Source organism: Eretmochelys imbricata, chromosome 20 (genome assembly GCF_965152235.1).
Source record: "Eretmochelys imbricata isolate rEreImb1 chromosome 20, rEreImb1.hap1, whole genome shotgun sequence".
NCBI lineage: Eukaryota > Metazoa > Chordata > Testudines > Cheloniidae > Eretmochelys > Eretmochelys imbricata.
Window position 1 is genome coordinate 7,949,614 of NC_135591.1, and position 21,974 is coordinate 7,971,587.

Below are 21,974 nucleotides of genomic sequence, written 5' to 3' on the forward strand. Positions count from 1 at the left end.
GTCTCTTGCCTCATGCTGGTCTGTCCACGTGCCATGGGATCCCAGGGCTGCAGCCCATTCTCCCCTCACTGTTCCATCAAGAGCTGCAGCCGAGCAGGATTGGAGGCAGCATCCAGGCTGGGGGAGCCTGGAGTAAAGAGCCTGGAGTATTGTCAGGTTGGGGGAGGATGTAAATGTGGCACCAAGATACTAACTAATGCCATGGCAAGCTGAGCGTGAGATGCCATGACTGGCACAGCCCCTCCTACTCCCTGGCAGGGTGCAGTGGATCGTGGCTTCTGTGTGAAGCAGCCCCCGAGCAGAGCACACATGATGGAGGTCAGGGACCCTTGTCAATACTCTAACCCTATGCAGGGGGGACGCCTCGCCTGGGGTGGTGGGAGGCCAGGAACAGGCCTTAGCCCTAGCTCTCTCCTGGCCCAAGGCTGCCCCCACCCAAGTGGCATGCAGGGTGGCACTTAGTAACAAAACACAGACAGTGAGGCCAGTCCCACAGCAGACCAGACTGAGCCCACTGCAGCCAGAGCCCTGGGGCAGCTCTGACACTCATCTTCCTGAGAACCAAGTCAAACTCCCACCTGCAAGGAAGGCTCCACCTGGGATGCTAGAAGGGGCATCAAAACTCACCACCCTTGGGGGCTGGGAGGCTCCCTGCTGACCAGAAATACATGCCACAGGAGGGATAGGTACATGGTGCTCCTGACCCGCCCCCTGTGCCCCACCCAGGGCCTGGAGCTGCCTTCCTGACTAGCCTGCAAGAAGCTGCTATTGGCACAGCTGCTGTGGCCTGGGAAGCCCGCTGCCAGGGTCACACAAGCAGTGCCTGCAAACTTCAACTCCAGCCCAGCCAGGGGACAGGTTCAGGCTCAGAGGCTGATTCTTTGGCTTCTGAAATGCAGAGGAAAGGAGGGCGCTGCTCCCTCTGCCCTGTGCGCTCCCTGCACATGGTATTGCCCCAGGGCTGAGAGCCAGGCCAAGGGAATCCCAGGATCCAGGCTCCTCCCAGCCCTGCTCTGTAGCCAGACAGAGCTACTATGTCATCCACAGAGGGCTGAGAGTGACAAACACTGCAGCAGTGAGTGACCCTGAGTGCAGCCCCCCGGCTGGCTCAGCCCTTCATCCATACTGCAGCCCCAGAACCCCAACTTCAGTGGGCTGTCACACACTGCCCTGGTGTCTCCAAGCCTCCATCCATGCTGTGCAAATCAAAAGGCTGCAAGAGCCAAGTGCTACGCAAATTTGGTCACGCTCCAAATGGCTTTGGCTTAATCTCTGGGTTCCTATTAATACTGGGAGCCTGGGCGCATGCTCCTGGGAGCTCGGCGGCCACACCCAGGCGTGCACTGTGTTGGTCTCTCCAGAGCTCCAAGTCCAGAGGGCAGAGTGTGCTGGAGCCCACGAGCAAGCACGAGAACACCTCCTGTACGCTGTACCTGCTGCTCAGGGCCCCTGCTCCTGGGCAGGTTGCTGGATTAAGGCTGACGGCATGAGTCATCGCCTGCTACAGGGCTGGGCCAGGCTCCTGAGTGTGGAGCCCAAATTTCTTTAGCTGAAGCCCCACCATCTGGTGCCTGGCACCTCCCCTGCTGGTGTCAAGGCCCCAGGCTGTGCCCAGCTCCCACCATCTGGCTCATGTTTTGGTGACACTGGAGCCCGGCAGGGGATGTGGACGGTCCCAGGGAGCATAGGGGCAGGGGGAGCCAGGCACGGTGGTGGAGCAGCCAGGCCACTCACAGGCACACGTTGATCTGCTTGGAGAGCTCTCGCTCTAGGTCCAGGATGAGGGCATCAAAGTCCTTTAGGTTCAGGCGGGGGCTGAAGGGCGCCTCGGGGTCGTCGACCAGGGCAAAGTCCCCCACAAAGACTGTCTGGCTGGGGCCACCCAGCCCCTCCCGCAGGTCCAGCACCTCATTCTCGCTGTCGCTGCCAGCCACCTCGGCATCGTTGACCTCGTGCCCCAGCCCAGCCACCAGCCCGTACTCCTGGCTGCACACGCTCCACTCCCCAGCGTAGCGGTTGGTGGGGGGGCTCTCCAGGCCCCGGGGCCGGTGACGAGCCACCACCTCGCTCTCCATCAGATCCAGCCGCAGTGCAGGGTGGCGCCTCTGCCGCAGGCAGCTGGGCTGGGCCCTTTCCCGGCCCCCCACGCCGGGCCCTGTCCTGTCGGGGGCTGGGGAGACAGATCCCAGTTACCGCAGTGCTCTCCTCCCACAGCCAGACTGGCCAATCAGAGGCTGCGATCCCACGGGGAGGAGCCCGGCAGCGCATTGTCCCCCACCCCGCAGCAGGCCCCCAGCGGCGCATTCTCCCCCCCGCACCCCGCAGCAGGCCCCCGGTGGCGCATTCTCCCCCCCGCACCCCGCAGCAGGCCCCCGGCAGCATGCTCTCCCCTCACCCCCACCAACACCCTGCAGCAGGCCCCCCGGCAACACGCTCTCCCCCCACCCCGCAGCAGGCCCCTGGCGGTGCGCTCCCCATACCCCCACCCCACAGCAGGCCCCCAGCGGCGCATTCTCCCCCCCCACCCCACAGCAGGCCCCCGGCAGCGCATTCTCCCCTCACCCCCACCAACACCCTGCAGCAGGCCCCCCGGCAGCACGCTCTCCCCCCACCCCGCAGCAGGCCCCTGGCGGTGCGCTCCCCATACCCCCACCCCGCAGCAGGCCCCTGGCTGCGTGCTCTCCCCTCACCCCCACCATCACGCTGCAGCAGGCCCCCCGGCAACAAGCTCTCCCCCCACCCCGCAGCAGGCCCCCGGCGGCGCTCTCCCCCACACCCTGCAGGAGACCCCAAGCTGCGCTCTCCCCACACCCTGCAGGAGACCCCAAGCTGCACTCTCCCCACACCCCGCAGCAGGCCCCCCGCAGCGCGCTCTCCCCACACCCCGCAGCGCGCTCTCACCACACCCCGCAGCGCACTCTCCCCACACCCCGCAGCAGGCCCCCCGCAGCGCGCTCTCCCCACACCCCGCAGCACGCTCTCCCCACACCCCGCAGCAGGCCCCCCGCAGCGCGCTCTCCCCACACCCCGCAGCACGCTCTCCCCACACCCCGCAGCACGCTCTCCCCACACCCCGCAGCAGGCCCCCCGCAGCGCGCTCTCCCCACACCCCGCAGCACGCTCTCCCCACACCCCGCAGCAGTCCTGCGGCCACACAGTCCCTCCCCTCAGCTGCACTTACCAGGCCAGGCCTGCAGCAGGTAGTGCAGCACCTCAATGTGCCTCTTGAAGTCGACGGCACTGGCGATCTCCTCGCAGTGGGCGTAGCTGCGGGCCCTCTGGCGCCAGGGCTCCTGATTCTGGTTGAGCAGCACTGGCCCGAAGCACACGGCAATGTTCTGGGAGTTCATGCGGTTAAAGTCGTGGAAGGAGGCCACCAAGCTGAGATGGTCCAGCAGCACGGTCAGCGTAGCCTGGGGAGAGGGGAGCGTCAGTCCAGGGCCTGGCCCTGCCCCACCCACCCAGTTCTGTGGGCTCAGGATCACCCCGGAAATCCCAGGTTTTTGTACCTCAGAGGTCACAGCCTTAGTCTGTGCCCAGGTGCCAGGCTCCTTGGAGAGAAAGCACCTGACTTGGAGAAGCTGGGGGAAGGAGGGATGGCCCGACACTGAAGCCGAGGTGGCTGGAAGCTAAAGCCAGACAAATTCAGACTAGAAATCAGACACAAGTGTTTCCCAGGGAGGGGGGTGAACCACTGGCACAAACTCCGGGGGAAGTGGTGGATTCTCCATCTCTTGATGGCTCCAAAGCCAGGCTGGGGCCAGGCTGGGAGATGCTTTAAACACAAGTTACTGGGCTCAATACACAACGTGGGGGTAACTGGGTGACATGTAGGGGCCAGTGCTGCCCAGGATGTCAGACTGGGTGATCTAATGGTCCTTCCTGGCTGTAGAATCTGCGAATCTTGCTATTTTCTCTGATCTCACTGCGGTGAAATCCCTTGATCCCAAGGGGCAGCCAACCTGGAAAGCTGCCCAGGATCTTAGGTCCCTGCAGTGAGCAGCACTGGCTACATGCCTGGGGCTGTGCCAGGGGAGTACCCAGCCCCCATGTATCCAGCGCTGTCACAGACATGTGCAGCCCACGCGCACGGCAGGGGCAGCGCCGGCTCCGTGCCAGCGGCAGCGCCAGGCGTGCCCAGCCCCCACGCGCGCGGCAGGGGCAGGGGCAGCGCCGGCTCCGTGCCGGCGGCAGCGCCAGGCGTGCCCAGCCCCCACGCGCGCAGCAGGGGCAGCGCCGGCTCCGTGCCGGCGGCAGCGCCAGGCGTGCCCAGCCCCCACGCGCGCAGCAGGGGCAGCGCCGGCTCCGTGCCGGCGGCAGCGCCAGGCGTGCCCAGCCCCCACGCGCGCAGCAGGGGCAGCGCCGGCTCCGTGCCGGCGGCAGCGCCAGGCGTGCCCAGCCCCCACGCGCGCGGCAGGGGCAGCGCCGGCTCCGTGCCGGTGGCAGCACCCGGGGTGTCCAGCCCCCACGCGCGCGGCAGGGGCAGCGCCGGCTCCGTGCCGGCGGCAGCGCCAGGCGTGCCCAGCCCCCACGCGCGCGGCAGGGGCAGCGCCGGCTCCGTGCCGGCGGCAGCGCCAGGCGTGCCCAGCCCCCACGCGCACGGCAGGGGCAGCGCCGGCTCCATGCCGGTGGCAGCACCCGGGGTGTCCAGCCCCCACGCACGCGGCAGGGGCAGAGCTGACCACAGCCTCCCATCTAGGAGATGGGGATGTGCCAGTCTATGGGGACATTGTTGCAGCAGCATCAACCAGCCCCCCGGACAGCTCCAAGGGCACTGTGGCTTGGCTCCACAGCCAGGTCTCCTTTCCTACCTGCCCACACTCCCCTGCTCCGCCCACTGGCAGGCGCTCACCTTCTCAATCTCTGGCAGGCAGTCCAGCAGAGCGACCGTCTCCTCCGCATTCTGCCTGCTGAGCATGTCCTGGGGCGGGCGCTGGGCCATGGCCTCCAACACCACCTCATAAAGGGTCTTGGTGATGAGGGGCGTGGGCAGCTCCCGCAGATAGTCCTTCAGGATCCCTGCAGGAAAAGGCCAAATTCCTGTCAGCTCCTTGGCAGGCTCCTCTCCCAAACTGGTCTCTGCTGGGTCCCACGGCGGGGAGGGCACAGGACTCATGGCACTGAGCAGCCTATAGAAACTACAGGGAGTGCACAGAGAGCCCCGACTTCTGGGTTCTATCTCTGGGAGGCGAGTGGGGTCTAGTGGCTAGAGCAGAGGGACTAGGAGTCAGGACTCCTGGTTCTACCCCTAGCTCCAGGAGGGGAGTGAAGTCTAGTGGGTTCAGAGAGCCTAAGACCAGAAGGGACCATTATGATCATCTAGTCGGACCTCCTGTATAACAGGCCAGAGAACTTCCCAAAATAATTCTAAGAGCAGAGCTTTTAGAAAACCATCCAATCTGATTTAAAAAATCAGTGATGGAGAATCCACCACGACCCTTTTTCAAATGGTTAATTACTCTCACCACTAAAATATATGCCTTATTTCCAGTCTGAATTAGTCTGCTTCAACTCCCAGCCATTGGATGGGTGTTACAGTTTTCTCTGCTAGATTGAAGATCCCCTTATTAAATATTTCTTTCAAATGCAGGTATTTATAGACTGTGTAAGTCACCCTTTAACCTTCTCTTTGTTAAGCTAAATAAACTGAGCTCCTAAAGTCTATCTCTGTAAGACATATTTTCTAATCCTTCAGTCATTCTCATGGCTCTTCTCTGACCCCTCTCCAATTAATCAACATCCTTCTTGAATTGTGGGCCCCAGAACTGGACACAAGATTCCAGCAGGTTCGCAGTGCCGAATACGGAGGTAAAATAACCTCCCTACTCCGGCTCAAGATTCCCCTCTTTATGCATCCAAGGACTTTTTTGGCCACTGTTCAGCTGATTATCCACCAAGACAACTACCAGATCTTTTTTCAGAGTCCCTGCTTCCCAGGACAGCATCCCTCCATCCTGTGAGTGTGGCCTACAGTCCTTGTTCCTGATGTACACATTTACATTTAGCTAAATTAATACATACATTGTTTGCTTGTGCTGTTTGCCAAGCGATCCAGATCACTCTGTATCAGTGACCTGCCCTCTTCAGTATTTGCCACTCCCCCAACTTTTGTGTCATCTGCAAACTTTATTAGTGATGATTTTATGTTTTCTTTCACCAGGCCATTAATAAAAACATTAAATATCATAGAGCCAAGAACAAGTCCCTGTGGGACACCACTGGAACCACACCTGCTCGATGACAATTCCCCCTTTACAATTACATTTTGAAACTTATCTATCAGTGAGCCACTTTTTAATCCATTTAATGTGTGCTGTTATATTTATACTGTTCTAGCTTTTTAATCAAAATGTCAGGGGGTACCAAGTCAAATGCCTTGCAGAACTCTAAGTATATGACATGTACACTATTACCTTTATCAGCCAAACTTGTATCCTCATCACAAAAAGGTATCAAGTTAGTTGGACCGGATTAGAGTGGGGGGTCAGGAGACAGGACTCCTGGGTGCTTTACCTTGCTCTGGGAGACGAATGGGATCTAGTGGGTTGCGGTGAGCCTCCTACTGACTTGCCTGAGCACGTGTGTCGGGGGGCAATCCAGGAGCTGTGCTGGTGCTGCATGGGGGTGAGGAGTGGCTGGGCACTGACCTGTGATGACGTTGATGTCTGGGTACAGCTGTTCAGAGAGCATCACGGCTGCACTGTCCCTCTCGAAGGCATCACGCAGCTCCTTCTTCACGGCCGCCGAGCCACACAGCCGGTAAAGCCCTACAATCTGGGCACAGGAGGTGCTGTCAGTGGAAGAGCCCATTCCCCCCCGCCCCCCGCACTTGTCCCAGGACCCAAGGGGCTGCATGGGGAGGGGACAGGGACACAAAGAGGGAAGACAGCACGGAGCCCATGGCCTGCTGGGATCCGGCCTGCTCAGGAGCCGCGCTCCCCGGCTCCTCGCCATGTACCTGCTGTGCGTGTGTTAGCTGTGTGGCATGGGGCTGGAGTGCCAGGTGTCCTGCAGAGCCCACTCCCCCAGTATCGCCTCCCCCACCACTCACCTTCAGTCCCCGCTTCTCGATCTGGGAGACGCATTTCTGGATCAGCAGCGGCACCTTGGTGGCAGTGTTCTCCCTTTCGACCAAGTGACGCAGCTCCACGCCAAAGACCCGTGGCTCCCGGTCACTGGGGCTGCTGGGCATGTCCCACTGCTCCACCAATGTCAGCTTGCAGTAGAGCAGCCCGCGTGGCTCCAGCCGCACTGCCAGCTGCTGGGCCCTGCACCCTGAAGAGCAGAGGGCACCGGCATGTGTCAGACTGGAGCAAGATGTGGACGGTCAGCAAGGGCCAGCTGGGAAACCACAGCATCTGCCCCCTCTTTGTTCTGCCCTATGCCCCCCCCACACACACACACAGCTCTGTCCATCTGAGCACCATTGGACCCTGCCTTCTGCCCATTTGTATGTGTCCCCCAGAGTCCTGCCCAGCTAAACCCCATGGGGCACTGATCCCTGCCCATCTGTATGTGCCCCCCAGAGCCCTGTACATCTGAGCCCCATTGGACACTGCCCCCTGCCTGGGTGTCACTGCCCCCTCTCAGGCCCTCTCCCCATCACCAGGGCCCCCGTCTCACTGGCTGCTCCCGTTACCTCTGAAGACGTGGGGCAAGACAATGGTGCCATGGCAGCACACACGGTTCCGGCAGGTAGCCAGGTCCCAGGAGAAGACAATGACCTTGAGGTGTCGGGTGCCCTCCAATTCCAAGTTGAAGGTGTGGTTGAGGCTGAGGAAGGTGGCTGTCCAGGGCAGCAGGGCCGTGCGCGCCTTGGGGGCTGCATCCACCTGCAGGACGCAGAACACCTCCCTGGACTCAGCCTTTGGGGGCTTAAGGTCCCCCACACCGTACAGGTGGACACTGACTAGGCCCGAGATGGGCTGCACACAGCGCGGCTGTTCCAAGGAGCTGTAGGGCTGGAAGGCATCCACGTCCAGCCTGGCCCCAGGCTCATGCCCCTCTGGCCCGGGACAGGCACGCTTGTCCGCCTTGGCCAGCAGCTCAGGGGAGTCACCATCACTCAGGTAGCCGCCCTTGCTGGCTGCCTTGGCACGGTGCGGGCCCTGTTGGGATGCCACACTGCTGTCCAGGTGGTAGCGGCTGATTACATTCCCCGGCTCCTTGCGGGCATCCCTGGGTGAGGTGCTGCCACTGCCCTCAGGCTCCTGCCCCCGGGGCTGGGCACTACGCAGGCTCAGCTTTCTCCTCAGCTCCGGCAGCTTCTTCATCTTCAGGGACAGGCGGCGCACGGTGCCCGGGGACTTCACCCTGCCCAGGGAGCGCCCCTTCTTGGAGACGCTGGGGCTCAGCGGGGGGGATGGGCCAGCCAACCCCACAGCCGCGCTCAAACATGAAATCGGCAACTTCCCTGGGGGGAGAGACCTGATGAGACGCGCACCTCAGCCACAGTGGACACTGGCATGCATGGGGAAAGGGAGCCCCTTAATCTGGGGCATGGAAGGGAAGGGCCATTACAGGGAGGAGGGCCTGTGGGACCCAAAGCAGCCAAGACTGACTTGCTGGGGATGGAGAGAGTGGTTGATCCCACACAGGGAACCAGGCTGCAGTGGGGATGCGGACGCAGGGACAGGGACCTGGGGGGGGGGCTCTATGGAAAGAGGGGGACCCCACGGGATCAGGTGTCCCATGGGGGGGGGCATGAGAGGGGAGGGGCTCATGAGATCAGGGTGGGGCCGCCACCAGAAGATGGTGGGGCCACGTGGAAGCAGCTCTGTCTCATGTTTCTGCCATGCTGTTCAACCCAGAACACACCCTGTTAGCACCACACCCCTCACCATAGGCCAGTGTCCTGCCGGCACCCATCTCCTCGCCTCGGCCCACTGGCCCAGCTGGGGTAGGTGCATTCTGTGAGCTGGGGCTCTCCACTTGCCTGGCGATGCTCCTGGGGGGCCCTTCATCACCTGGCTCCGCCCTGCTGGGCCTGCCCTTGTCCCTGTCAGATTCCCGGCTCCCTGTGCCACTGCCCCACTTCCTCCAGGAGCTGCCAGGCTCGGTGCCTTGCCTGACACCTACAACGTCCTCATCTTCAGGGATGGGGTTGTACCAGATCTCCCCTTCGCTGCCCGCGGCGCCCACCTCCTTCAACTCTGTGCTGGTGCTGGGGGCCAACTCCTCCGGGCCCTGGGCCTTGCCAGAGGAGAGGATCCAGTGGCGGCTGCTCCTCTCCAGGTTCTGCAAGTAGGCGCCGTGACTGGCACACCTCACACCACTTCCAGAGGCGCAGAGCTCCACATAACTGCACATCGACTCAGCCTCCTCATCACCAGGGGCCAGGCTGGGCTGAGGGGCTGGGGTCGCCAGGGCCAGGCTGGGCAGAGGGGTGGGGGGCACTGGGGCTGGGGGGCTCTCCACAAGCCATGCCTCATCCTCAATGGCTGGCCCCCCTGTGTGGGTGGGTGAGAACAGCTCCTGGGGCCGCAGAGGGCACTGGGGGTCCTCATCAGTCTCTCGACCACAGGCAACTGGCCCTACGCCTTCACCCTCATCCTGCAGCTCTGCAGAGGCCGTGGGGCTGGCAGGCACCTTCCTGCTGTAAGAGCTACATGGCACATCCCGGATGCCACATGAGAACCTGGCCCAGCTCTGCTTCCTGGACACGGTAATGGCTGCCCCTCTCCGACAGCTCCCATCATGGTCATGAGATGCTGGCTCTGGCCCAAGGACTGGCTCCAGCTCCATGGGAGAGTCCAGCATCCTTGAGGGGCGCTCTGTGGGGAACAGGAAATGTGAGCTGAGGGTTAATATCAGAACATGCCCAGTGCACACACACGCCATACCTAGTGCACACCTAGTGCATACATCAAGTGTCCACCCAGCATATACACACACACACCATACGCAGTGCACACACAGCCAGTATGTACCCAACATATACACGCACCATAGCCAGCAAACACCCAGTGGTGCACACCTAGTACACCACACCACAAACCTCTTAATGCCAACGGACAAGGGGGTGCAGAGGGGTCACTGGACTCTCCTGATTCTGGTGTATACATTCTGGTTCACCAAAGCATATTGTGGGAGGTCTCAAATAAAAGCTGGTGTCACACTGGTCAGTAATATTGTTGTGAAATGTACCTACAGATACTATGTAAAGAGTTATGTAGATATACTGAAAATATACTCAAGACTGTGTCTAGAGACTTGGCACCAGCAAAGGAGAAGAACAGGTTTCTCTCCAACAAGAAATGTTTCTCTATCTGGAACTTTGCACATAAATTAAGTATTGTATGCTTCACAGCGGGTGCCTTATCACCAGTCTGGACTGAAAGCAAATGAAGGATTGTAAGAATTTCAAAAGAAACTAAATAGGAAGAACAAAGCAGCTGGGGGGTGAGAGACACCTTATCGGCAGGTAAACATCAAAGGGTTGAGCCACTGTGTTTTGGAGGCAAAGATACCAGGCAACCTTCACTGAGGAAGAAAAAGGACAACACTTTTGTTTCATGGAAAAGGGATAGGAGTGTGGTTGAGGCTGGTATGGGTTGGTGAGGGGGTAAGGCCATGCAGGCTGATGCTTGTGTGGGTTGTGTGGGATGGGAACATGGCAATGCGTTGTTGGGACTGGTGTGGGTTGTATGGGAACAAGCATGGGGCATGGCCTATGGGACCGGAGTGTGGCCACGCGGGCTGAGGCTGCTGTGGGCTGTAGAGGAGGAGGTGTGGCCTGTGGGATAGGGGCTCAGGCTGGCACAGGTGGTATGAGAGAGGGCATGACCCATGGGATAGGGTTGTGGCCATGCATTGCTGCGGGAGACAGTGTCTAAATTAGCTGTTACCACTTAAGAAAGAAATATTGGAGTCATCATTTATAGTTCTCTGAAAACATCTGCCCAAAGTGCAGAAGCAGTCAAAAAAGCGAACAGAGTATTTTGAACCATTAGGAAAGGGATAGATAATAAGACAGTAAATATCATAATGCCATTGGATAAATCCATTGTACGCCCACACCTTGTCACCACATCCCAAAAACATATATTAGAATTGGAAAAGGTACAGAGAAGGACAACAGATGACACAAATTTGTGGGAGTGGTAAGTAATGAAAAGGTCACTGATTCAGATCACTTGGTAAACTGGGCACAAACAAGCAAACAATACGTGTTTTAATACAATTAAGTGTAAATGGGTACAACTGGGAGCAAATACTGTAATACTCACAGGACAGGGGCTCTATCCTGGGAAGTAGTGACTCTGAAAAAGATGTGGGAGTCATGGTGGATAATCAGCAGAACATGCGCTCCCAGTGTGAGACTGGGGTCAAAAGAGCTAATGTGATCCTGGGCTGCATAAACTGGGGAATCTCACGTAGGAGCAGAGAGGTTGTTTAACCTCTGTATTTGGCACTGGTGCAACCACTGCTGGAATCCTGTGTCCAGTTCTGGTGCCCACAATTCATGAAGGATGTTTATAAACTGGAGCAGGTTCAGAGAAGATCCATGACCATGATTAAAGGATTAGAAGTATGCCTAATAGTGATAGACTCAAGGAGCTCAATCTATTTATCTTAACAAAGAGAAGATTAAGGGGTGACTTGATCACAGTCTATGAGCACCTACATGGGAAAGAAATATTTAATAATGGGATCTTCAATGTAGCAGAGAAATGTCTAACATGATCCAATGGCTGGAGGTTGAAGCGAGACAAATTCAGACTGGAAAATAAGGTGTAGATTTTTAACAGTGAGAGTTATTAACCATTGGAACAATTTTACCAAGGGTGGTGGGTTCTCCATCACTGACAATTTTTAAATCAGACTGAATGTTTTTCTAAAAGATCTGCTCTGGGAATTGTTTTGGGGAAGTCCTCTGGCCTGTGTCATACAGGAGGTGAGGCTAGATGATCACACTGGTCCCTTCTAGCCTTAGAATCTATGAAAAAACAAAATGATGAGGGGAATGGAACAGCTTCCAGACAAGGAGAGATTAAGAAGACTTGGACTGCTCAGCTTAGAAAAGAGACGACTAAGGGGGGATGTGACAGAGGTCTATAAAATCATGACTGGTGTGGAGAAAGCGAGTAAAGAAATATTATTGACCCCTTCACATAAGAGAAGAACCAGGGATCATCCAATGAAATTAATAGGCAGCAGGATTAAGACTAACGTAAGGCAGTACTTCACACCATGCACAGTCAATGTGTGGAACTCATTGCTATGGGTGTTGTGAAGGCCAAAAGTATAACTGGGTTCAAAAAAGAATGAGATAAATTCATGGAGGATACGTCTATCAATGGCTATTAGCCAAGATGGGCAGGGATGCAACCCCTTGTCCTGTGTCTCTAACCTTCTGTATGTCAGAAGCTGGGACTGGATGACAGGAATGGATCATTCGATAGTTGTCCTGTTCTGTTCATTTTCCACTGAAGCATCTGGCACCAACCGCTCAGACCAGACACTGAGCTGGATGGACCATTGGTCCGATCCAACATGGACGTTTTTATGTTATGGGGGAGGCAGCTCTGGACATTCCTTGCTCAGGATGTGCATTGCTGAGGGGAGGGATGGGCTGTCTGCGACCTCTGCTCGAGGGGGGCTGTTTCCTGCAGGGGCCTGAGCCCAACCCTTGCAAAGTGGAGTCCTCCCCCAAGTCCTTTGCCACAGCCTCAGCACTGGCCCTCAGCCTCCTGGGCCTGGCTGCCCCAGCATGTGCAGCAGGGCTGACAGAGGCGTCATTGTGGGAGCGCTGGCTGGGCAGGCGGGGAGCTCCCAGCACACACAGCTGCTCACAGCCCCTGCCAAGTTGGATTTCCTGTTGTTTACTGCCTGGCTGTCAGGGCAGCGCTCCCTCCTCCCAGCCTGGCCTAGCCTGGCCCCGCAGCGTAGGGACACAGGGCCCTTTGCAGAACGGGGCCCACCCGCTATGTACAGCCCCCGCCTCCCACAGCCTCCTCCTGGGAACGAGCCCATAGACCAGCATCACATGGGCACACCAAACGTGGGACTGCAGAGAAGTGGAGACCTCCACTGTTTCCCTCCCTACAAATGCACATACCCTGCTCCTCTCCCCCGCACACTCCATTGCCCCATACCTCCTTCCCACTCCTCGCTCCCTCCCACACACATTGCCCCCCCAACCCCCTGCTCCCCACACACACACCCTGCTCCCCTCACATGCACCCCGCTCCCGCCTCACACGCACCCCGCTCCCACCTCACACGCACATCCTCCCCGCTCCCCCCCACACGCACCCTGCTCCCCCCACACATGCACCCTACTCCCCATCTACACGCCACCCTGCTCCTCCCACACACGCACCCCTCTCTCCACTCACAGACACCCTGCTCCCCACTCACAGTCACCCTGCTCCTTCCACACACGCACCCCTCTCTCCACTCAGAGACACCCTGCTCCTCACTTCCTCCCACACATCCCCTACTCTACCCCACACTCCCTACTCCCCGTTTCCAACACACACACACCCTGTTGCTTGCTGGCCTCACACTGTGGCTTCTCCACACACCCCCACACTGACCCCGTTCCCCTACACACACACACCCAGCTCCTTGCTCCCCACCCACACCCTGCTCCCCCTACACATGCCAACGCTCCCCACTCCCCTGACACACAGACCCCACTGCCCCCTCACATCTTCCCCACTCCCCCACGCAGACACCCTCATCATAGAATATCAGGGTTGGAAGGGACCTCAGGAGGTCATCTAGTCCAACCCCCTGCTCAAAGCAGGACCAATCCCCAATTTTTGCCCCAGATCCCTAAATGGCCCCCTCAAGGATTGAGCTCACAACCCTGGGTTTAGCAGGCCAATGCTCAAACCACTGAGCTCTCCCCCCCTTGTTACCCTCCCCAACACACACCTCATTGCTCCCTTACACCATGTCTGCTCCTCGCTCACCACCACACCCCACTCCCCCCACAGACCACTGCCTCTCACATCTTCTCCGCTCCTTGCTCCCCCCGCCCCACTCCTTGCTACCCTCCCCTCCCACACACATGTGCACCACATTATTGTCCCCCCCACATCCTCCCTGCTCCTCACACACATGCACACCTGCCTCCCCCTCCCACACACACGTGTGCACCCCACTCCCGACACCCACACACCCCCATTCCTTGGCACACCTGCTGGAGCTGGGCGAGATCTCTACCCACAGATGCTGGGGAGCTGAGGGGCAGGATGAAGCTGGTTGAATCACAGGGGACCAGAGAGGGGGGAGTGGAGAACAAGAAGGAGCCAAGGGTGGGTTTACAGGGGGGCAGTGGAGACTGGCCAATTGCTGTGGCAGGAGGACGGCTTAACGGCCATTGGCTGGAGGGGTTGATGTGGGTGTCAAAATCCGACCCAGAATCCCCCCATTTGAGAGGTGGGAGATTTCCCCAGACTCCTAGAGCCCAGGACCCTACAAAAAGGGCAGTATGTGTGCCACACCCAGCATGGACCCCGCAGAAGGGCGGACCCATGCCAGTCAGGTTCAATCCCCCAGAGCTCCTGGGCAATGGGGCTGCTGGATCTGAGCGGGGGGACAGGTGGGGCGGGGGAAACGGGTTCTGGGGCTGCATGGGGGGAAGGGAGACCAGAGCTGGGTCTGCACAGAGGGGACAGGCGAGCCTGGAGCCACTGCATCTGTATGGGGAGATGGGAGGAGCTGGGGCCACTGGGATGGGGGGAGGCATGGGGTGATGGGTGGGGATGGAGCCATTGGGACCACACAGGAGACGGCTGAGGGCGGGGGCAGCTGGGTCTGCACGGGGGGATGGGCGGGACTGTGGCCGTTGGGTCTGAATGGGTGAGGAGCAGGTAGGACTGGGACGATGGGGTTGACGCCACTGGAGAGTACTGTGTAGTGTCAGGGGGATCGGAGCTGGGGCCTCTCATGGGAATGGGAGGGGCTCGGAAGCGGGGCTGGGGCCGCTCAGTGGGGTAGGTAAGTCTGGGACCATTGGGTCAGCGTGGAGTGGGGGGTGGACCTGGAGCAGGGCTACGGTCACTGGAGTGGGGGAAGCGGGTCTGGGACCATGGGGGATGAGTGGGGCTGGGGAAGGGGCTGCTGTGTCTTTACAGGGGGAGTGGGGCTGGGGCTGCTAGGTCTTTGCAGAGGGAGCAGGGCTGAGGCTGCTGAGAGGCCGGGGGGAGCAGGGCTGGGCCCACTGGGTGGCACCCCAGTGAGTTGACTCCACTAGCCCTGCAGAGGCACAAGGACCAACAGTCAATCAGGGAAAAGAATCATCACCATGTGACTGGGGTGACAGCACAGGAAATAATGCCCCGAATCTCCCGCTCACAGGGTTGACCCAGTGACTTGATCCTGAGAACGGCAGGGCTCCAGGATCAGGTTGGGCCAGAGGGCGTTGGCTAAGGGACACTCCCCAATGGCAGGGAGAGTGACCTGCCTTGAGGCAGCTCCTTGCCTCCTGACCTCACTGTGCCAGCGCCCCAAACCTGCCAACAGCAGGACACCCCCAGATCTCCAGAGTCCCAGCCCAGCACCTCATCCCCAAGGCCAGCCAGCCTCTCACATCAGCGCTTCTGAGCAGCCACCCTCCACTACTAACCCAATTCCATCCTTCCCGGTGCAAGAGCTACCTCCTCTGCAGCATTGTACCCTTGCCTACCAGGGCCCAGTCTGACCTTCCCTCCCTGGCCCACGGCCCTTCGTCCGTTCCCTTTGTGGCTGGACATGGTCATTGATTCACCCCAGTGGCCTCTCCCTGCTCTTCTCCAGGCTTGCCCTGCATCCTGCTGCCCTCTCTCCTGAGAGCTAATCTGTAGGAACACAGAGAGGAGTCCGGAGGAGGGGGCGTGGAGTCACTGGTGAGTGCCCCCTCACCTGTGCTGAGAGTGCAGGGACACAGGGACAGGCAAAAGACTGGCCCTTTGCCCCAGCCCCTGTTGCCTCACATGGGCCAGGATCACTGGAGGTGATACCCCGATGCACAACTGCAGGGCTGCCTGTGCACCAGGATGGCATCCAAGGGTACGTGTGGCCAAGCACCAGCAGCAAGGACGGGACACAGTCTCAGCCCATGGGAGGCGGCAGGAGACCTGGCTTGTGGATGCTGCTAGGTCAGAGATGAGAGCCAGCGTGGAGCCCTGAAGGCCTAGACCGTGGCTGTTCTGTGCCTCAGAGATGCTTGTCCTCAGGCCAGGCAAACCATGCCATGGCCACAAGCTCTCCTCCAGGTGAGGGAGCCCCACATACTGCTTTGCAACCCCTCCTCAGCCATGCACTGCTCACGGCCACACAGGGGGCTGGTGGGGACCGTACTGCTCCTGTGAGCTGTGGTGGGAGGAAAGAGCTGAGGACTCTCTGCATCATGCAGGACAGGCAGTCCAGGGAGCATCTTCCTTCTCCCAGTGGCTGCATGCAGAGAGTGAATGGAACCAGTGGACAACTGGACCTGGGTGGACTCTGCAGGAGATTTGCAATTTCCCATCACCACCCACAGAAGGCAGCCTGCTAAGGACCAATCAGCCCACATGGATGCATTTCCTTGGCCCTTGGCTGTCAGCATGGCCTTTTCTGCTGAACCACAAGGCTGCATAGCAAGGGCAGGACAATTCCGGGAGCTGATCTAGCAAAGGGAATTGCCAAATCATTGATTGCAGGCTGTTCTCCATCACAAACTCACCAGGAACCTACACCTGCTCTGACTGCAGGAAGCCACTCGTCCTGGACTCCTGTCAGAGGCTTCTTGCTGGGTCACTCTCTCACCCCTTTGCCGTCTCCTCACAGTCTTGGTGGGGGCTGGCTCTGGCATGAACAATTCCTGCCTCTGAATATTAAAGAAACTGGATCCTTGTGGGTGGAGGGGAAGAATTCTTTCTAGCATCTCCAGCCTCCTTGGTCACTAAGAACACATCACACTGGCTCTGTGCACACTATGGGCTGGAACACCTGGAACACACTATGGGCTGGTCCCTCTGGAACATCCTGCAGGTGCTCCCGGTAGCAGCGACAGCTCATCATGCAGCATACACTCTGTGCCACCCAGATCCTCTCAGATCAAGGGTGCAAAGTTTCAGTCCATCTGTCAGGTGCCGGGGCAATCCCCTGGGGCAGCCTCAGCCACAGAGCTACCAAATGGGGAGTGGAGGGGACGGAGTTTTGCCTTTCCCCTACTGAGCCAGACTGGCCCAAACTCACAGGGGATTGGTTTTGTTGCAGTGACCCAACTGCATGCCCAGGTGTCTGGGGTCAGAACTGGCTCCAGCCGAGCTCAGCTCTGGCTATGGCCCTTGGGGGCCTCAGGTGCTGTTTGTGCTCTGGCGGCACTGGGCCCCATTGCCATGTGACATATCCTGGTCCAGCACAACCCCGTCAGCTACAGCTGCTATGTCTAGGGCCCGACCAAATTCACGGCCGTGAAAAACACATCACAGACTGTGAAATCTGGTCTCCCCCATGAAATCTGGTCTTTTGTGCACTTTCACCCTACACTATACAGATTTCACAGGGGAAGACCAGCGTTTCTCAAAATGGGGGTCCTGACTCAAAAGTGGGTTATGGGGGGCAGGGGTCGCAAGGTTATTGTAGGGGGGTCATGGTATTGCCACCCTTACTTCTATGCTGTCTTCAGAGCGGGGTGGCCAGAGAGCAGCAGCTCCTGGCCAGGCACCCAGCTCTGAAGTCAGCGCCCTGCCAGGAGCGGCGCCGAAGTAAGAGTGGCAATCCCATACCACGCCACCCTCGCTTCTGTGCAGCTGCCTTCAGACCTGGGTCAGGACCCCTACAGATACAACTCTGCTACATTTCAGATTTAAATATCTGAAATCATATTTATGATTTTTAAAATCCTATGACTGTGAAATTGACCAAAATGGACGGTGAATTTGGTAGGGCCCTAGCTATGACTATCTGATTCCTGTCTGTCAGGCTGGTGTGGCTCTGTGGTCTCCTGGCTCCCCCTTCCTCTCTGATAGATCCTCAGGGAACTCTCCTCCTCCCCTTGAGGTGGGGATCCCTCCCAGCTCCATTCTTAGTCCCATCTCTCGGGGGGCTTCAGCTGCTTTGACTTTCTTCTCTGCTGGTGACTCACAGATTTGCCTCCCTCCAACTGCACTCCCCTCCCAGCCCTCCTGGATCCCTTTGGCAGGGTGCTGCCATGAGCTGAGACTCACTGTGGCCCAAACCCACCTCCTAAACCACTCCCACACTTTCCTCTGTCTGGGGGTGCCGCTCAAGCCCATCATCTAGTCCCTGTCTCTGAGCCGGCCACTCCCCTGACCCATCCATCCGGCCACTGCTTCTTCCTTCGCAGCCTCTCCCAGTCCCTGGCCTGTGCTTCCTGCCGGCACGGCCAGTGCTCCCATCCAGCCCTAATCATCACAACTCTGGCCACAAGGCTGGCACCCCAACCCCACCCCATTCAGAGAGTCTGTGACCAGAAGGGACCAGTGTGATCACCTAGTCTGACTTCCTGTAGAACACAGGCCGGAGACCCACAATAGTTCCTAGAGCAGATCTATTACAAAAACATCCAATCTGGATTCACAACAAGCTCATCGTCCCACAGCATCCCAAACCCCAGCGCTCAAAGTTTAGTGAGTTTGGCCCCAAAACTACGAGATCGGCTCCAAACTGATGGCAGCATCTCAGCCAGCCAGTGCAGGGGTGGAACATTTGCCTCCTGGACTTGGGTCCATTTGGGGTCATGGTTCCAGCCTTTCTCCCCCACCACCAGGGCCAGAAACTCCCTGTTTTTGTAATGAAAGCTGCCAATTTTCCCAAATCCCAGGACTCCAGGAGCTGAGGCTTTGGGACACTCAGCATAGTACAAGTGTAACCCACACACCTTCTGGGTGTGGTGTTCTGTCCCATCTAGTGGCACCAAGACCACTCAGAGAGAGGTCCCCAATTCAATCCTGCCTGCCGATGACAGGGGTCTGTTGGCGTTACAAGCGGGGGCTCATCCAGGATTCCAGCTGGGAAGCCTCTGAAGTTTGGGATGTGCTTCCTCAGCTAGGGGAAGTATGTAACCCACACACCTCCTGGGTGTGGTGTTCTGTCCCATCCAGTGGCACTGAGACCACTTAGCGAGAGAGATTAATGAGTCTGCTCTACAGCCTTAGCTAACATCCAGTTGGCTTTTAGCTCACACAGTAGAGGTTCATGCACTAAGCTCCAGAGGTCCTGGGTTACACAAGACTTCTGTCACACTGGGAGATTTGGCCTGGCTATTTGCCTCCCCATCCCTCCACTAGGTCCCCTCCTCCACCCATCCGCTCAGCCCCCACCACCCAACCTTTGCTCAGTGCCTCCAGCACTGCTGGGCCACGTCCCCCAGAACCCCCTTGGCACTCACACCCAGACCCCCCCCCGCCCCCAACAGCTCCCAGACAAAACCCACTCATCCCCCTCCTTACCCACTCACTTCCCAGGCCACAGCGCACAGAGACCTGCCAGCCCATAGCAGCCCAGACACACACACTGGGATCCTGACTCCTGATGGGCCACGGTCGGTGCTGGAGTCTGTGCTAAAACAAACCACAACCAAACCCCGGCGCAGCTGGGAGGAGGCAGCTCGCACTGCCCCGTGCTGGGGATTGCAGGGCAGCTGCGTGGCGGGGAGCGGCTGGGTCTGAGCCCTCCCCGCTGGGGTGGGAAGGGTCTGGGTTTGCCCAGGGAAGCCGGAGTCCCCGGGCAGTCTAGTCCTCTTGCCCCGGCGGGCGGCTGTGGGGGCGCTGGTTGGCTCCTGCCCCTTCCCCTCCCAGCCCTCCCCCCGCATTCTTTCCTTCCCTCCTTCTGCCTTTTTAGGAGCGAGGCGACTGGTGGGGCTCAGCGCCGCCCCCCTGCCCCTCCGATCCCAGCTCCCCTGGCGCCCCCAATGGCGGGGGGGCCCTGCAGCCCCAGCTCCGGGCGGCCCGACGAGGACTGGCCAGGACGGGACTGGACGCGCGAAGGGCGCTAGCCCCCCTCGGAGCCCCGCTGGCTCAGCCCCTGCTCGACGGGGCGCTCCGCTCCCCCCGAGCATCCTCGGGCTGGGCCCTTCTGCGCTGAGAGCCAAGACCCCGGCTGCAGCGGCGCCCCAACCCGCCCTGCCCGGGAGCCCCTCCTCGCCCCGGGGCTCCTGCAGCCCGGATCCGCGGCGGGCAGCCCCGGCCGCGACGCCGGACCAGCCGCCCCGCGCTCCTCAGCCTCAGGACGGTTCCACTTGGGCGCTCCCCCGGCGCTCTGAGCCGCGCATCCCTGCCCCGCCCGCGCCCCGAGCGTACCTCGCTCCTTCGCATCCGACTTCTTCCCGGGAAGCTTCTCTTTGCCCCGCAGCCTGGAGAACGTCCTCCGCAGCAGGAGCTCGGCCATGGCCCGGCCGGGGCGCACAGGACCGGCGGGAGGGGTTGGCTCCTCACGCTGCCAGGCGGCCCCCGCTGCCCAGGGGTCGCCCGCCGACGTCCGCCCGCTGCTGCCCCGCCATCCCGCGGCTCGGCCTCGGGCAGGAAGCCACAGGAAACGAATTCCAGGAATGCTTTCCCCAAACTCGGCCGGGCTCGGCCCCCAGCCGGAGCCAGAGCAGGAGCTGCTGGGAGCTGTAGTTTCCTGGCCCCGGAGCTCGCGCGAGCTCGCCACTTGGCTTCGTTCCCCGGGGTCCGAGCTGGGAAGAGCCCGCCAGAGTGATGCGTCCGCCCCCGGCCGAGCAACGGGCCATTCCCGAGGCAAAACACCACACGAGGATGGGGAGGGGGGCAGTGAGCGCCAGGCTACTGCCCTTCCGTGGGAGTGGGGGCTCTAGAATATGGGGTGGGGGCTCTGGAGGGGGCGGGCTTTGGGGAGCGCTGGGGGTGGAGCTCTGGAATACACGTGGGGGCTCTAGGGAGCGCACGAGGGGACTCTGGAATGTGGGTGGGGCTCCGGGGAGCATAGACGGGGTGGGGGCTCTGGAATATGAGGTGGGGGCTCTGGAATACAGAGATGGAGGCTCTGGGGAGCGCTGAAGGGGATGGGGGCTGTGCAATGCAGGTGTGGGTACTGGAGCACAGAGGGAGTGGGGGGCTCTCGAATATAGAGGTGGGGGCTCTGGGGATCTCTGCCACATAGGGGGCTGCTTTTGGTTGTTGTTGGGGGTTATTTTTTTACTCTTTTCTGCTTGTTTTAACTCAGCCATACACAGGACACCCAGCCCTCTGGGCACTAGCGAGCTCCTTGGAGGGCTCCAAGCTGCAGGCTCCCTCAGCCTGCCATTGCAGGGGGAAGGGGGATCTTTCCCGAGGAGAGTTCTGCTCCCAAGCGCAGAATTTTCTTTGAAGTAAATAGAAGTTGGCAAAAACAAACCCACACCAAAGTGTTTTAAACTGTAATGAAATAAATCTTTCCCCCACCATCCCAGGTCACCAACTCTCCCTCCAATGCAATCTGCCCACAGAGCCACATTCCTGCAGAGCATCCATCCCCCAGACAGGCCCTAGTGCCCAAAGGAGCCCTGTTCCTGCAGGGCACTCCCTGGCCAGGCCCCAGTACCCCACGGAGCCCTGTTCCTGAAGAGCATCCCCCAGTCAGGCCCAAGTTTATTGCCAGTTTGAATGACTCATTTCAGCTTCCAGCCATTGGATCTCATTATGCCTGATTAAAGACCCTCTAAAATCAGAGACTTTTTCCTCACATAGGTACTTCTAGATCTTGATTCAGTCATCCTTAACGTTCTCTTCGAGCAACTAAACAGACTGAGCTCCATTAATCTCACTGTACAGGCAGTTTTCCTGACCTCAGATTTTTCTGGTGCATTTTCCTAGAGCCCTTTCCCCCATTTCAAATCCCATGTTGCGATGGGGACTCCAGAACTGGGTGCACTATTCAGTAACGGCCTCTCTAGTGTTGTGTACGTCTAATGTTCCCAACTCCATGAGTGTGTGAGCCACTAGCGGGCACTAGTCCTACCATATTTCACCTGTTCACCCTGCTGACCTGATGCCAGATCTTTGCAAAAATCCCACTAATTTTGGAATTTCAGGATCC

General features: G+C 59.2%; 1 protein-coding gene across 1 annotated transcript; it reads right to left on the reverse strand.

Moving 5' to 3' along the window:
• Positions 1–1,666: 1,666 nt before the first annotated feature.
• SYDE1 (synapse defective Rho GTPase activating protein 1) lies at positions 1,667–20,387 on the reverse strand. The gene is made up of 8 exons (XM_077838478.1): positions 20,240–20,387; positions 8,841–9,773; positions 7,640–8,413; positions 7,052–7,275; positions 6,648–6,774; positions 4,853–5,019; positions 3,182–3,413; positions 1,667–2,170 (listed from the first exon to the last, which is right to left on the reverse strand). The coding sequence occupies exons 1-8, from the start codon at positions 20,325–20,327 to the stop codon at positions 1,731–1,733; spliced, it is 2,985 nt and encodes a 994-aa protein (XP_077694604.1). The 5' UTR covers positions 20,328–20,387; the 3' UTR covers positions 1,667–1,730.
• Positions 20,388–21,974: the final 1,587 nt, after the last annotated feature.